The following is a 16,753-nucleotide window of genomic DNA, read 5'->3' as shown; positions in this document are numbered from 1 at the left end:
TTTAAATTTAAGAATGCTATAATTAAAGTATACTTGAAAAAAAAATATATATATATTTGATCATTTTTGCCAAAATGATTCTTTTTAAAACATAAGAAGATGATAAATTTGGTATTCTAGACAAGTAAAACAAAATTAATTTACTTCCTTTTCTCTTCTGTCAGTGACAAATATATCTGTTCTCAGGTTGAAATTACTTATTTTAATATATCTTTACCTTTGAAGTATATCTGAATACTAAAAATTTAATCTAATTAATTCAATTTAAGAAGATCTTGGAATTTGTTCTGAGGATGCTGCCTTTAAAATTCAGAAAATTGTTCATTAAGTATAGGAAGTTTATTTTTAAAAGTATTTTTATTGTCCTAATAAGCTTTTGTTATTTTTACTATTTGATTATTGATTTACTTGATTTCAGACATAAATTTAATCATTCAGAAATAAAAGTAAACATGAGGGTGAAGTCAGGAAGCAATTGAAACTACCAAGGAAATAAAAAGAAAAAAAAAAGTAAAAGTACAGAAAACAAAATATATAATACCATATACGATAATGAGGAACACTACTAGCAAAATTGCCAAGAGTTGGTGGCAAGCAAATTAGAGAAGGCACATAGGAGCACGCCTGTGGGCCTTCACAGGAAAGTTAAAACCTGCCATCTTTTGACATTCTTGTACTCTGGATGTGCCATACAAATGGCAGGACAATTAGTATATAATCTGCAATTTCTTTTCCCCTTTAATATTGGCTAACCCAGCGACAGCATTGTGAGAGCATAAGTGACATTTTAAGTCTCTCAGAACCAGTGATACTTTTGGAGCCTAGAAATTGAGAATAAAATACAAAATTATCAAGAAAAGTCCATTACTTCAAAAAGTATATGCCATGGTGAAAAACAAACGAAAGAAAGAAAGAAAGAAAGAAAGAAGGATGGAAGGAAGGAAGGAAGGAAGGAAGGAAGGAAGGAAGGAAGGAAGGAAGGAAGGAAGGAAGGAAGGAAGGAGGAAAGAATAAATACAAACAAGGTGACAAGTGCAGTAAAAACAAGAGAAGGGCCAAAATGGATATAAATGTAGGTTGCTATGGCATCCCAGTGAAGCAAGTTGACTCAGTCTTCACCTTCAGGGATGCTTCCCTGGGGAATCTGACCACAGGAGAACAGGTGCCTACAGGGGCACAGATGGTTAGAAGACCTCTTCTGGCCTAGGAGGGGCCACAAACAAGAACATAGTGAAAAAGAGGGCTGGCAATAACGACAGGGAACTGCAACCCCGTGGATGAATTGGAGTCCCAGGCAAGTGGAGGGGTGGAAGTTAGTATTTACAAACCAGCAAGAAAGGAGGCTGGAGAGTTTGAAATAAGTCAGTGATATCTTAGAAACTCATCCGACAGGACATCCCTGTGGAGATACACTGAGAATGCCAACAGCTTCTAGGAGAAAGTAGTGGGATCCTGAACTGTTGTTTTGGTTTTGGTTGATTTCTTTCTTTCTTTTCTGTTTTTCTTTTCTTTATCTTTCTTTCTTTCTTTTTTCCTTTTTTTTTTTTGTTTGTTTTAATTTCCCTGAAAGGTGGTTTTAAAATTCCCTGCATTCCTTCCAAGTTAACCCTTCAGGCCTTACCTCTGGGCTTCACCCTTTGTCTCTTGAAAATCTCAATCTAATAATTCCACAGGAAATTTAGTTAGGCACTTCAGTTAGGTATAAAGTGAATTTGCCATGTTTAAAATTTAAAATATACACAGTAAAATTAATCTATTTTAGAAAAGTAAATTTTTTATCTTTTCCCATTGACTTGTCCTTTTCTATATTTTCCATCTCAGGGTAGATTTTCTCAACTGCTTAATTAGCCCAGAATAAAACACCTGGTGGTTACCCTTGACTCCACTGGGCATGGTGGTATGCACCTCACTCCCACCTGCTCAGGAGGCTGAGGAAGGAAAATCACCTGAGCCCAGGATATGAGATCAGCCTTAAAACACAAAGGAACCTCCAAATAAATAAATAAATAAATAAATAAATAAACAAACAAACAAACAAAAAATAAATAAATAAAAGCACTAACTTCAAGAAGGCAAAGGATATTTTCATTAATAGAGGAAGTTGGAGCCCTATTTTACTTATCAGTTAATCAATTCCCAACCCAGAACAATTACTACTTCATAGTACTCTCTAGATGAATAGATTTGTTGCATAAATAAATGAAGTTTTCCTCTCTTTTTATCTGTTCTTATCCCATTTAAAAAATATACACAAATGAAATAAGTTTTTTTTTAAGAGTATAAGTTGATTTACAAGTAGGTTCCATAAGATAGCAAAATACAAAGAAACATTATGCCAGGATTTTTCTATTGATTTAGATACTGAATTAAAAAACATTTTTTGAAGCAGATGCTGTGTTAAAAGTCATTAAAATCTGTCAAGAATGATATTGCTTGGTAAACATTTTCTGACCTAGTTACTTGTAATAAAGCTATATAGTACAGTGTATTTTAAAGGTGTGAGTTGGAGTTTTGGCCTTACCACTCAGTAACTGTGTAAAGTCAGATCATTTAGCTTGAATGTCCCCCATTCCCTCATTTGTGAAATGGAAATAGTAATATTACATTTTGCAAAGAACTACTGAAATTATTAAGTGAGATAGTAACTATAAAGAGCTTAAAATGTATTATCCAAAGAGAATGTGATTAATAGCTTTTGTTATAAGTACAATTGTTTTTATAAAATTTATAAATTTTTGTAACAGTTAAAAAAAGATTTTCCAAAATGATCTTATTTTCACACATCTTTGAATATGAGACCAGGTTTCTACTTTGTAGTCCAACGCCCACAGAAAGTGAGGCTATGCAGTACAGCAGATGCTGGATCTGTACTCTGTTCAAATACTGATTCCACCACTTGCCACTTGTGTGACCTTGAATGAGTCACCTGTTCTCACTGTGCTTCAATTTTCTTGCTGTGAAATATGAGTAAGCTCTATTAACTTGTTTGTTATGATGAGTTAATATTTGTAATAAAGACGGGGCAGATCTTAGCACCACCCCTATAAAAAATCAACAATGTTCTAGGGTACTTAACTGATTAAAAAATGAGAGGTCCAATCTGTATCTCTTCAAATTGTATAGATGATGTTATTACTCACATTCATGATAAAGGCTGATGCACAAGGGGTTGAATCTCAAAATAGAGTCAGCAAACCATAGTGACAATGAAGACCATGATTTCTTGGAAATTCAGTTTTTATTTCCTTACTCTAAACAGCCAATTTATCCTGCCTCAAATGCCAAGAGGCTGCATTTTCATTAATTTGCTTTGTAAGTAAGTGTTATAAAAATAAGTATATGATGTACATTTTAGTAAACCAAGATAATAATTATTTTAACACTAAGTCTTCAAAAATTATGTGGTGCATGAACTAGGATCAAATGTTTCATAGCTTAAGTACACATTTGTGCATCACAATTAATTTCAAAACATGTATTCCCATGGTAAAATACAGTGAACTAGTAATGACTTGAAAAAGAGTTTTTTATATTTATTTAGCATAAGGTAGAATGAAATGTTAAAGTTGAAAAGAACCATTAAACAAAATAGTGTTCAAGGACAAAAGCTGTTCAATCTGAACTCTGCAACAACTTGGTTGTTCCCATTCCAACTCTGAGTCCCTATTTTGACCAAATCCCTCTTTTGCAGGTCCAAGGAGGATAAATGGCTTGCCCAAGGCACTATGACTTTGAATTGAGTGACTCAGGATATTAACTTCAGAGCTTCAATTCTATATCTTGGATCTCTTTTTTTTTTAAAAAAAAAAATTTACTAGTTGCTCAAAACATTACAATTATCTTGACATATCATACATTTGATTCAAATGGGATACACAATCTTATTTTTCCACGTGTACAGATTCACAGTATAGATAGAGCTCTAATCTCCAGAGTATACAAAGAACTGAAAAAACTAAACAACAAGAAAACAAATAACCCAATCAACAAATGCAACAAATGGGCCAAGGATCTGAACAGACACTTCTCATAAGAGGATATACAATCAATCAAAAGATATGCAAAAAAAATGCTCACCATCTCTAACAATCAGAGAAATGCAAATTAAAACCACCCTAAGATACCATCTCACTCCGGTAAGACTGGCAGCTATTATGAAGTCAAACAATAACAAGTGCTGGCAAGGATGTGGGGAAAAGGGTACACTTGTACATTGCTGGTGGGACAGCAAATTGGTTCAGCCAATTTGGAAAGCAGTATGGAGATTCCTTGGAAAGCTGGGAATGGAAGCACCATTTGACCCAACTATTCCCCTTCTCGGACTATACTCTAAAGACCTTAAAAGAGCATACAACAGGGACATAGATACATCAATGTTCATAGCAGCACAATTCACTATATCTTGAATCTATCTCTACAGTCCCTTCTTAGTTAATACTTAGTCAGATTACCGGGTTCTTGAGAAAACACTGTCTTTTGTGATGGAGGAAAATTAGCATATCTCACAAACAGTAATATGACTAAGTACTTGAAGAGTTGTTTCCCAATTTTCAGAAACTTATGCTACGTAACTAGACACTGCTTAGTTTTTGCTTGTGAAGGAGCCAGTGTAGTTGCTGATAAAAGGAATTTTAATAACATTGGATTATGTAACATTTTACAATTGACTTTATGAAGTACTTCATTTTCATCTTTATGGATTATGCTACAAGTTCTCTGAATTCATGCTTCACTTATTTCCCCAATTCTCAGACTCCTTAAAATTTAAATTATGATTTTCATACACGAGATCATTCACCTGGGAGTCCTGTTCTCTAGCCTTTGGCTAAATTGGCCTTAAGTCCTTAAATTTCACTAGAAAACCATCTCCCAAATTAATAGCCCCAAAGCACTTAAGCCAAAAATTGATTTTATTTTACTTGCTATTGAGTTATAGATTATGCTGCAAAATTAAATAGGGTTTTAAAATTATGATCTATATTTCTAGAATTCCCTAACTAATATAAACTAGATTACTTTTTTACTTTACTTTACCCATATTCCCCTAACCACCTGCAAGGGAATATTGAAGAACTTTGATTTTAATAAATCTATTAAGATAGAAAAGAAAGTTACTAAATATTCATTTGTCTGAATTCTATTCTTTTTTTTTCATAGTTTAGGCTATTGCCTTCAAACTGTGTTATTGTTTGGTTTTGTTGGTTTGCCTGTTAGTTTTAAAATGAAAACTCTTTGAGACCTTTTACACTTAAATGGAAATTTAGGGAGGAACAGAAGGAATACCAGATGGGAGTCCCTCAAGAGGCATCTTTGGGGATATTTTTTGAAAGCGAGGTGATCCTAGGTGAGAAGAATGTAATAGAGTTTGTGACTGGGATTGTATCTTAATAAAAACAATGTCTGCATAATTTATAGTCTGAGTAAATAGTATACTACAGATAGAACCATCTTGAGATGGACTACACTTCAAAAAAATAATCCAACTTCATCAGTTATGGAAGAGTAGCTTGAGGAACAAATATTTCAAGAAATGATTAGTAAACCCAAAATATTATTTTTGATAGAAATGTGACTAAAAATCAGGTGTGCTCATTTTATATCTGATATTTTCTACCACTCTAATTTGTTTCTGGAAGAAAATATAAATGTGGAAAATCTATTTCCTCCATTTAGCATTATTTCCCAATTTGTAACATTTTTGTTGAATATACATATGTAAAATGGATATGGATATTTTAAAGAATAACAATAAATTGATATACATCTACTGTCCACACAGTGAAAGACTTTATTAGCAACATTGAGAAGTGCTTCAACCACTGATACCTCTTCCCTATCCTCGCTTGTTAATCCCTGTACTTACTTCTAGTTTTTTTAGTTCATTTTTTTTTAATTTACAAAATTAAAAAGAAAGTATGTATGTATGTATATGTATGTATGCACACATGTATTAACACATGTGTGTGTGTATATATATATATATATAAAACATATATACATGTTTTCTCTAATATGTGGAAACTGTAAAAATATACACTGTTTAGGTTTTCGTATTTGGGGAATTTTTGTGTTGGCGATATTTGTTCAAGACTTCTTTTTTCACTCCCTATAAATCATGTTGGTGAATATGACTGAAGGTCACTGATTTTCCCTACCTTATTTGTGTGCAGTATATACAGAATACATATAACGACCTGAGTGGACAGTTTGCTCTTTTTCATTTGTTTCAAATACTTTTGATATGAACATTTCAGCACATATCTTGTGTGCATACACAAAAATTTCACCTAAAATGGAATATTTTGCTATTTGGGACATGTACATCTTTTACTCTATAGATGATAGCAAATGAATTTTTAGTACATATTTAAAAAATATTAAACATTCTCCCTGCAGCTATGATTTATGTGCTGATTATAATAAGAAATTAATTTATATAGCATGTGCCCCTTTTTCTAGTGGAAAACATTAGCACTAAACAGAATACAGGTATAGTTTCTTTACTCATCATCATGAGCTTAAATAGAGGGGGTAATTTCTTTGGTTAATTTACCAATAATATCCATGACAGGGAATTTCAGGGATACTCTTCAGTTTTTGTTCTTACTGGTCTTGATTTTAGCAAGATTAAGAAGACCTCTTTCTAAAACATTCCTCTCCTTCTAGCTTCTGTGATGGTACATTTTCTTGGTTGTACTCTTGCCCTTCTTCCTATTGAATTAGCTTCTCATTAAATGTCAAGTATTCTTGGATGCTGCCTTGGTTCTCTTTTCTCCTTTCCATCACTCTCTCCTGACATTGTCATGTAATCTATTCTCATGTGTTTAAATATTACAGGCTGATGTGTGCCTGACAAAGACTCTCTGTCATTCTATAGTGGTCTCTTCACTCTGTTGACAGTACCTTTAGCTTTTTAAATTTAATCTATTCCCATGATCAGTACTTGTTTTTGTTTCCTGGGCTATTGAGTCCAGAAAATCTTTGCATGTGCCAATATCTTGAAGTGTTTTCCCTATGTTGTATTCTAGTAGTTTTAAAGATTCAAGTCTTAAATTATTTGTTCCATTATAAGTTCATTTTTGTATTGGGTGAGCCGTTGGGGGTCTAGTTTCAATCTTTTCTACATTTGAATAGCCAGTTTTCCCAACACATTTGTGGTAGAGTCCTTCCTTTATCCAGTGTATATTTTTGGCACTTTTGTTGAGAATCAAATGGCTATCAGTGTATAAGTTCATTACTGGGTTTTTTATTCTGTTCCATTTGTCTATCCATCTGTCTGTATTTGTGCCTGTACAGGCTTGGTAGTGTGTTTTCAAGTCAGGTATTTTGATACCTCCAACTTTGTTCTTTCTGTTCAGAACTGCTTTGGCATTTCAGGGTATTTTGTATTCATCTGACAGAGGATTAACATTCAGGATATATAAAGAACTCAAAATATTTACCAATGAAAAGATAAATAATCCACTCGATAAATGGGCAAATTATTTGAACCGAAACTTCACTAAACAGTAAGTACTAATGGCCAATAAATATATAAAAATATGCTCAATATCTTTATCCATCAGAAAAAGGCAAATCAAAAATATATTGAGATTCTATCTCATCCCAGATAGAATGGCTATTATTGAAAAATGAATAAATAACATGCTGGGGAAGATTTGGAAAAAAGGAATACTTGTTTGCTATTGGTGGGAAGGTAAATTAGTTCAACCACTATGGAAACAGTATGGAGAGTTCTTAAGAAACTTAAACTAGAACTACCATATGACCCAGCTAACCACTCCTGGGCTTATATATATCCAGAAGAAATGAATTCAGTATGCAAAAGAGGTATCTGTACCCATATTTATTGCTATTCACAAAGTCAAGTTATGGAATCAGCCTAGATGTCTCATTGCCAGATGAATGATTGAAGTAAATATGTCATATATATAAAATTGAATATTTTTCAGCCAAAAAGAAGAGCAAAAATCCTACTATTTGCACAAATATAGGTGAAACTGGAATACATCAAGGTAAGCGAAATAAGCCAGATACAGAAAGATAAATACTGCATGTTTTCTGTAATATGTGTAAAGCAAGGGAAAAATATCTGAAACCAAAGCAAAACAAAATAAAAACACAAACAAAAGAACCCCAAAGATGATCTGATGTTAGAAAAGGAAATTTTAGGCCCCAGAGGGAGGACTAGAGGAAGTGGGAGAAAGGGGAAAAACAAGGTAAGAGAAGGGAGGTGGGATAAGATCAAAGCTTGATATAGTATGTATGGAAATGCCATAGTAAAACCCATTAATTAGTACAATTAATATATGTTAATAATTATAAAACTATTAATGTCACTTATATTCAATCACTCCTTTTGCAAATTTTTCAGATACCTCAAAGTATCCAAGCTAATTATCTTGTCATTTTCCCCCAAATATTTTGTCCTTAGTCTTCCCCCTTAGTAATAAGTTCTCCATTTAATAGCTTAAACCAGCAGTCTTATTTTGCTAAGCACATCCTTCTGACCTTTTAATAGGTTTACATGTGCAAACATGTGCAAAATTTCTTTCCATATTTTCTAATGTGATTAAAAAATTAGGGGAAGGTAGGTACAGTGGTGAATATAAGTCAGGTCTTTGATTAATACAAGGAGACCTTCTGAAACAAGAAATAAACAGAGGTATTAAAGATAGATTAAATCATATTGTATATAAACAAAGGAGTGGGAAAGTATAATGGTGGTTCCATTCCCAATTTTCTGAGGAATCTCCATACTGCTTTCCATAGTGGTTGCACCAATTTGCAGTCCCACCAGCACACATCGATGTTTATAGCAGCTCAATTCACAATAGCTAGACTGTGGAACCAACCTAGGTGTCCCTCAATGGGTGAATGGATAAAGAAAATGTGGTATATATACTCAGTGGAATATTACTCAGCTTTAAAGAAGAGTGAAATTATGATATTTGCCAGTAAATGGTTGGAGTTGAAGAATATCTAGCTGATTGAAATAAGCCATCCCACAAAACCAAAGGCAGAATGTTTTCTCTAATATGCAGATGCTAATTCACAATAAGGCAGGGGACACTGGGGAAGAATAGTGTTCGATAGAGGGAAATGATGGGAGATGAGGGGAGAGGATGTGGACATAGGAAAGATAGTAGACTGAAACAGACATTATTACTATACGTATCTATGTGACTACATGACCAGTATGATTCTACAACATGTACAAACAGAAAAAATGAGAAATTATATCCCATCTATGTATGATATATCAAAGTGCATAAATGCATTTCACTGTCATATATAAATAATTAAAACAAATACAAAATTTTTTAAAAAGCATATTAGAAAAAAAAAAACAGATTAAGTGGAGACAATAAGACACAAGCCTTTCCAGATTTTTGGCACTCAGAGTTTTACAAAGAAACAAATGCAGAATTGAAAAAAAGATGGATCAGAACAAAAACTGTAGGAGCAGTTGGTGGAAAAACATGGAGCAGTGGGGAAAGAGTTTGCTCTTTGTTGGATGGCAGTCAATTTTTCACTATGGAGTGGAGTAAGTCTGCAATGGGCTCCTGGTTTACTAAGAAAGGCATGACTTCACATGTAGAAGTCAATTAAAATTGATGCTTCTGTTTGCAAGGAATGGGAAATAATTCTCATTGGATTGGTCTGAATCTGATGACAATTTATTGAACTGTAGCTAGGTGTCATTGATGATAGAATAGACAACCAGAGGCCCAAATGATAAGTCTGTCAGAAGGAGTAAATAAATGCCTTACCATATTACCTCTATAAGAAGCAAAACATTTTGAAATGGTGCAGTGAAATTTCAATTTATCTATTATTTTGCTTATGTTTATGTCCACCAGTGGGTATAATTTATGTAAATGCCTATTTATGTAAATGCCTATTTAATTACACTTCCTATTGTGGAATGATCCTCTTTTTATTGATATATTTATTTTACTGATACATTTATTTACTGATATATTTATTTTTATGGATAATATTTATTTCCACAGTTATTTTATTTCCTTTTTTATTTGGTAAAGAGATGATAGAATTGTGGCTTGATCTGCGTTTGCTAGAGTTTAAGGTTTGGTGTCCTTAAGTAACTTGGGCCTGAAAGCAGGGGTCCATGCACTAGGAATTAAAGTACTACTAAGGAAAATGTTTTCCTACCATCAGAGAGGAGGCATTTACTCTTGGACCTTGGAAGTTATTATCATTTAAGGTCATCAGGGGACACAGAGTTTTTCATACTTCAGGCACAAAATTGAGAGTGTCTTACTGTTTCATTTTCTTCTTACACACTGAGCTCTGTGTGATTTTCTTAAAGGGAGCATTAAACAACCTGTCAGTACATACACATTGGATCACAGACTCTTCTCATGTGGAGGGACTCTGGCCAGTACAGAAAGACATTATTGGAAACTTAGACATTAGAGGATAAGTGTAACTTAGTGTTTATTGGTTGGAGGAATCAACGATAGTTCCTTCCCTTAGTGTTTTATGCTGAAAACCTGTTGTTTTTAATTTTCTGAGCACTGACTACCCACTGTGCTTAAACAGCAGCTCTTAATCAGAACACAATAATTAGATAGTTAGAGCCTGCATGATATTTAGATATTCAGTGGAGTTGCATTGCATAGAGAAAGGTCTACAAAGTTGGTTTTTCTTTTTCTTTTTCTGATTCATCATATAATTTCTCTTTAAGGTTTATTGTCCAGATACATTTTATAGTATGTCTGTATTAATCATTTAGTATAATGCAAGTGTATGTCACACACACACACACACAAAACACACATTTATATGGTTACTGTGACACCACCACGGTGTATGAAAAGAATAAAAACTCATTAAGGATCTGACATAAAATCTTTCAAACACAGTAAATTTAACCAGAAGAGAAAACCTGCTTTGTTGGCTGTTTTTTTTTTTTCCCCTTTAATTTCAAGGTAATTTTAGTGGTCTGTTCACCAGTAAATATTTCTCCAAATTTGATTGCAATAAATGTACAGATACCTTATATCACAGGAAGAATATCAGATATTTAGTAAGATAATCCTTCAGTAAATTGTATTCCTTTCAGACAAGTCTTTGGAGAAAATGTTTAGAAATATAGTCAATCATTATCACATATCTGCGAAATTATTTACCCATTCTCTACATAACACCTTCCCTCTCTTATTATTAACAAGTTTTCAGAAAAAAATAACAAAAAAAATTCCCTTGCTTCTTCTGTTTCATTTACTGTCCCTTCTGATATTACAACTTGATTTCTGTTCTTATTCTTCTCCCTAAATTGGTGGTTATCCTTTCACATCATGCTTCTTTGGGAAACGTTTTTCATGTTTTTGTGGCATTCTTCTTGTCTGTTGCGAAGATCTCTATTCCTTAACTAGTTTAAAGTACATCTCTTCCAAGCCCACTCCTTGACTGCTGATCTCCAATTCTTTACCATATCTTCTCTTAAACTACAAAATCAATCTAATCAATGATTCTGACTTCTACCTTCTGCTGTACAGATACACATGGCAATAGCTTCTGGGTCTCTTGTGGAGTCAAGACCCATATTTTAAATTACTTTCTCTACAGCACACTGTCCCAGTGACAGGAATGATATTTAGCAGGAATATACTGATATAGTGGACAAATAGATTAGAGGTGTTGCCAAGCCAGTTAAGTATCTGGTTATACACAGTTCTACTGTTCCTGTCCAAAAGTAAATGCAAAACTAAACCTGCCATTTTTCCTATAAATAATCTTGTTTTCCCCCACTTAAAAAATGGCACCACAAATTATTTAGTTACAAAGCCAAAAGTGCTTGTTCAAATACTGCCAAGGTCTCGGCTTGGCACCAGAATCACGAGCCACCACACAGCTTTGTAGGTTCAAACAGCAATTCTTTATTCCCGCTCTCACACCGCCTCCACACAGGTCCAGGGGCAATCGCGTTCTGCCTTCTGCCCCCACAATTCACCTACTCCACGAGGCTATCTCCAAATCCCATTTTAATCTCACGAGAACTCAATGGGAACAAGCAGCAGGAACACCCTAATCCCAGCAATAATCTTCAACCTCCAACTTCCCTAAAACCCATTATCTTAAACTGGCAACGCCTTAAACTCAAGGAGCCTGTTACTTCCTCAAACCTGATCAGCTCTAAACCCTGATCCGCCTTGGTCCTTGAGCAAGGTCACCTTATTAAAGCATGCATGCAATGTCCCATCAAATGTCCTCTAAGCAGCATGGGGTATGCTTGGCAAGGAAATTTCGATGTGTCATTCCTACTTGGTAATGGCCCTCAGCAAAATACCAGCTTTTTTGATCACAGTTTCAGAGTTATTTTCTCACCTCTATTGCCATAATATCATTTCTTGTTTTATTATTGCTGTAACCCAAATTTACCAGTTCTAAACCGCTATAGTTCTACTCTTCTTATGTGAAAACAGCATGTCACTTCCAATTAAAACTTCTTAAATGGTTTCCTAGGTACTAGCATATAAATAAATCTATACTATTTTGCACTTTGTATAGAATTAATTGTGCTCTGACTCCTGCTCACCTTGTCTTTAAAAGTCCTTCTTCTGCTCAGTTCTTATTTCTTTTCTCCCTCTTCTCCCCACCTACCTTTCCACTAATTATGGCCCACTGTGTGATCTTGCCTCTATCCAGAATGACAAGCCTGCACATTATTTACTGGGAAGAATTGATCTTCTCTCAAATTTCTACCTAATTACAAACTTTCTGACTTCCCCAGGGAGGCTAGTAGACCTTCTTACATATTTTCCTATATTACTTTTTTATATTATTCATATTTATAAAAGACAAGATACTTAACTATATTAGTAATAGTTGTGTATCTTCCCAATAGAATATTAGCCCCCTTGAATCTTTAGTACTTGCATTTAATTACTGTATACTTATAATGATAAGAGTCTATATGAAAACCTATTTTTTTACTTGGGAAATATATACATAATATCAAGATAAGAAATCAATCCAAATTTAAATAGCTAAAGGTTAATTTATGTATATTTTAGAATCTCTTTACCATTCTTTAATGGATATTTCACTTAGAATATAAATGAAACTTTAACTATGTCACAGAAACTTTTCTTATCTTGGTATAAGCAAAACAGACATTTTCTACTCTTATGGGACTTATAGATTTGTTTATCCAGACAAAAATCAATAAAAGACATTAATATTATAGAAAAAGTCACAAAGTCTGTTTAATGATCAATAAATGCACTGCTAATGAAGTAAATCTAAATCTAAAATAGTCTCTTCATTCTTACTGATACAGAATGTCCTAATTTTATTAAATGCTTGTGGGTCAAATCAAATATACAAGAAAAATTTGTTTTTCATGTCTATTTGTTTTTAAAATGTTTACCTCATGTATACCAGAAATCATAATGATAGTTAAGTAGACATATCAATTTGTATTACTTGTGGTACTTTAAGAACATTTTAAATTTGTAACATAAAGATAGTATGTTCTAGTATGTAAAATGCAATGGTAAATATTAGTAAGAGAAAAGTTCATAATTGTAATAAGCTATTGGTACATTTAGCAATCTTAAATTTTTTAGGGAAATTCTCTGCAATAGCATAAAATGGAGCCACATAATCAATAGCATTTAAGTCAACATGCAGGCTTTTATCCTAGAATATAACTTAATAATAAAGAAAATAAGCTAATTATCCAAATGGAAATTTACAGAGTGGGCTGGCAGGGACACAAAGTACTGTAGAGAAAGTCCTTAAACATTACTAAGCCCATTTCTCAAGTCATATTTTTGGCTTATTTTTCAGCAAGCACATTAACATATCCAATGAAAATTATTGAGTTAGTAGTGCACAAAAACCCACACACTTGATATTACACATTGTACACAGACTACAGACATAAGATGGAAAAACAGTATGATACTGGAACAATTCTATTCATTAAGAGCATTAAGCTTTTAGTCTACTTGGAATGATAAGAAAAAAAGATATATATTTATTTTATGATAAGATATATTTATATATATTCCAAGTATATATAAAATATATATATAATTGCTCAAAATTTCTTTTTGAAAATTATATAGATGACTCCACTAATCATAAAACATTTTTAAAGTTTTCCTTTTTCTGTCTTCAAAACGATGACATAATTAATATTTTTATAACATCCATGTAACTACCTTTGTTTTTGCATGAAGATCTGGTAATCCACCAATAAAGATAGACCATGATTTTGACAGTGGTTTTCCAGGCATGTCATCAATAGATATGCTGCTTTCTATAATCCTTCCTAGAATAGTCATTTCAGCTCTACATGGGTCCAAATCTTGTCTGCAACGATTTAAGAAGGAAATTCATGGTTTTAGTATGTACTGTATAAACATTTGTCTGACCAATTAATTAAGCTGTTACCAGAAGAAGAAAGATTTAAGTAAATAGATTATCTCACCATAAAACTCAACAAAGCCAGAAGTAGATTAATCTGTTCTAAATTAGAAACCTTTAATGCTTAAAATACCTATATATAACATTAAATTTTAGCAAAACACAAATTGTAGCCATTACTTAATGAAATGAGTAACTCCTGATAATAAACATCCTTCTCAGGAGTAAGTAAAAGAATGTTATAGTATAATAGTCTTGTTGGTTACATATTACATTCCTGAATTGTCTGTATGAAGGAAAAAAACTTAAAACGAATCAGATTTAAATGCAGTTATACAGGGTACAATATACCTTTAAGCAAAAAAACAGAAATATTGCAGAGAGTAATTAGTTGTAAAAATATAATTTATAGCAAGAAGAAAAAATGTGAAAATTTTGAAAAGAATAAAATAAAAAATGATTTAACTAGGATTCTCAGAGTAATTAACTCCAATGCACCCATTTTTTTTAAAGGATGAGAAAAATACTACAATACTCTAACATATAGATATGAAGTATCATTTACTCTATTCATAGTTTAATTATTTAATGCAGAAATTAGAAAACAATGACCAGTGGGACAAATCTTCCCTTCCACTCTTAGTAAATAAAGTTTAATTGGAACACAGCCACATGTTTCTTCATCTACAATCTATGGGAGCTCTCATGTCAAGAGTTGAACAACTGCAGCAAAGATGCTAAGGCCCAAAGGACCAAAAGTGCATCCTACCTAAGTCTTACAGCAAACCTTGGTAGATCCATCATTTAATCAATGTACCTGTTTCCAAAGGAGGTACACTTATTATAATGCTTTCCACACATGTTCTATAAGACACAGCGTTCACTTACCAGTGTTATCCTATAACATGAGTATATGATGTTCTGTCTTTCATATATTTATGTGAACTTTTTATTGAATTATAATATAAATATTAAAGAGGTTAAATGGAAAAGCTTTATGAAATATTATATTATGAACATGTCCAAGTAACCATTATCTTGGTCAAAAGACAAAAAATTATTATTTATTCCAATTCAGAAACACAGACCTCCATTTTCATTCAACATTATATTTTTGATGCTCATTTTTGTTATTGAAGTCAACAAGAGTTTATTCATTTTCAAGGTACATCACTGGATACTTCATAAATTACTTATTGTAGTGTTGATATAGATTTGAATTGTTCCAATTTGGGGGTTATTATATAAATTTTGCTGCTATAAATATGCTTGAATATATTATTTAGTGTACATATATATGAATTTCTGTTGAAGTTTTAATAAAAAATATTGACTCTGCTCTATATTTGGGACATATTCTCTGTTGGTTAAAAAAAATTGCAAATGAGTTATTTTATTCATCTGGTATATTACATTTTTTCATAATGGTGTCCTTCACTGGTACCAATTTTAATTTATACCAACTCATCAATCATTTACTTAATTATTGTTCTTTTATTGTTGTTCTTGTTTCTGATCTACTCTATATTTAAAAGGTTATTTTGGTTTTGACACTTAAATTTACAACACATCTGAAATTGATTTTTATATAATCTGAGGTATATATTAAATTGTTTTTTATGGATCCAGTAATATGAGTGAAAAAAGAAAAATAAAATCCATTCTCCAGTATTCTGCCATCTGATTTCTATCATAAATCAAATCCATTTATATCTGCTCTGTTTTTAGGCTATTCTGTTCCATTGGTCAGTTTTTCTATCATGCACTAATATATCATTGTCTTGACACTTACTCTAAAATAAAGTATTTAATACTTGGTAGAATAAGTTCTTCTGCTTCATTTTTGCCCTCTCAACACTGTTTAGGCTGCAGAGATGTGTGTATGTGTATATATGTGTGTGTGTTCCTGGGCTTTCCTTCTCTTTTATATGTCTATATTTGTACTTAGTGCCAATATCACAGGACCAGAAATATTGATGTTATGTTGATGTTTTACATATTTTATACATTAAATCCTCTTATGTTGTTTAGCTTTTTGATTGAGATGATTGAACATCTTTTTCTCCTTTCTTCCTTCTTAATTGGTGTGAATTAAGTTGACTGGTGTTAGAATGTTTGGATGTATTCCTAGAACAGGTCTAACTTGCTTAAGATGTATGACATTTTCGTATAAGGCTGGATTGACTTTCTACATTTTCAGGAATGTTTTTGTATATGTTAAAAGATCTTGACTTTCAAATTTCTTCTACTGTTCTTATAACATTTTGGTATCAAGGTTATGCTGTCCTTATTTTCTTTAAGAAAGTCCTTTTACGTTGATGATATATTTATCCTTTGTGTATGGTAGTAT

General features: G+C 32.5%; 1 protein-coding gene across 3 annotated transcripts in view; it reads right to left on the bottom strand.

Moving 5' to 3' along the window:
- The window catches only part of Eys (EGF-like photoreceptor maintenance factor), a 1,135,848-nt gene that overhangs the window by 557,459 nt on the left and 561,636 nt on the right, over positions 1 to 16,753 (bottom strand). For all 3 annotated transcript variants that reach the window (XM_078019814.1, XM_078019816.1, XM_078019815.1), the window contains exon 17: positions 14,199 to 14,349. In XM_078019814.1, coding sequence (XP_077875940.1) covers positions 14,199 to 14,349 — 151 coding nt within the window. The remainder of the gene's footprint in view (positions 1 to 14,198; positions 14,350 to 16,753) is intronic.

This window comes from Ictidomys tridecemlineatus, chromosome 8 (assembly GCF_052094955.1).
Source record: "Ictidomys tridecemlineatus isolate mIctTri1 chromosome 8, mIctTri1.hap1, whole genome shotgun sequence".
Lineage (NCBI taxonomy): Eukaryota > Metazoa > Chordata > Mammalia > Rodentia > Sciuridae > Ictidomys > Ictidomys tridecemlineatus.
Note: the sequence above shows the minus strand (reverse complement) of the source record. Positions and strands in the feature narration are given on the sequence as shown.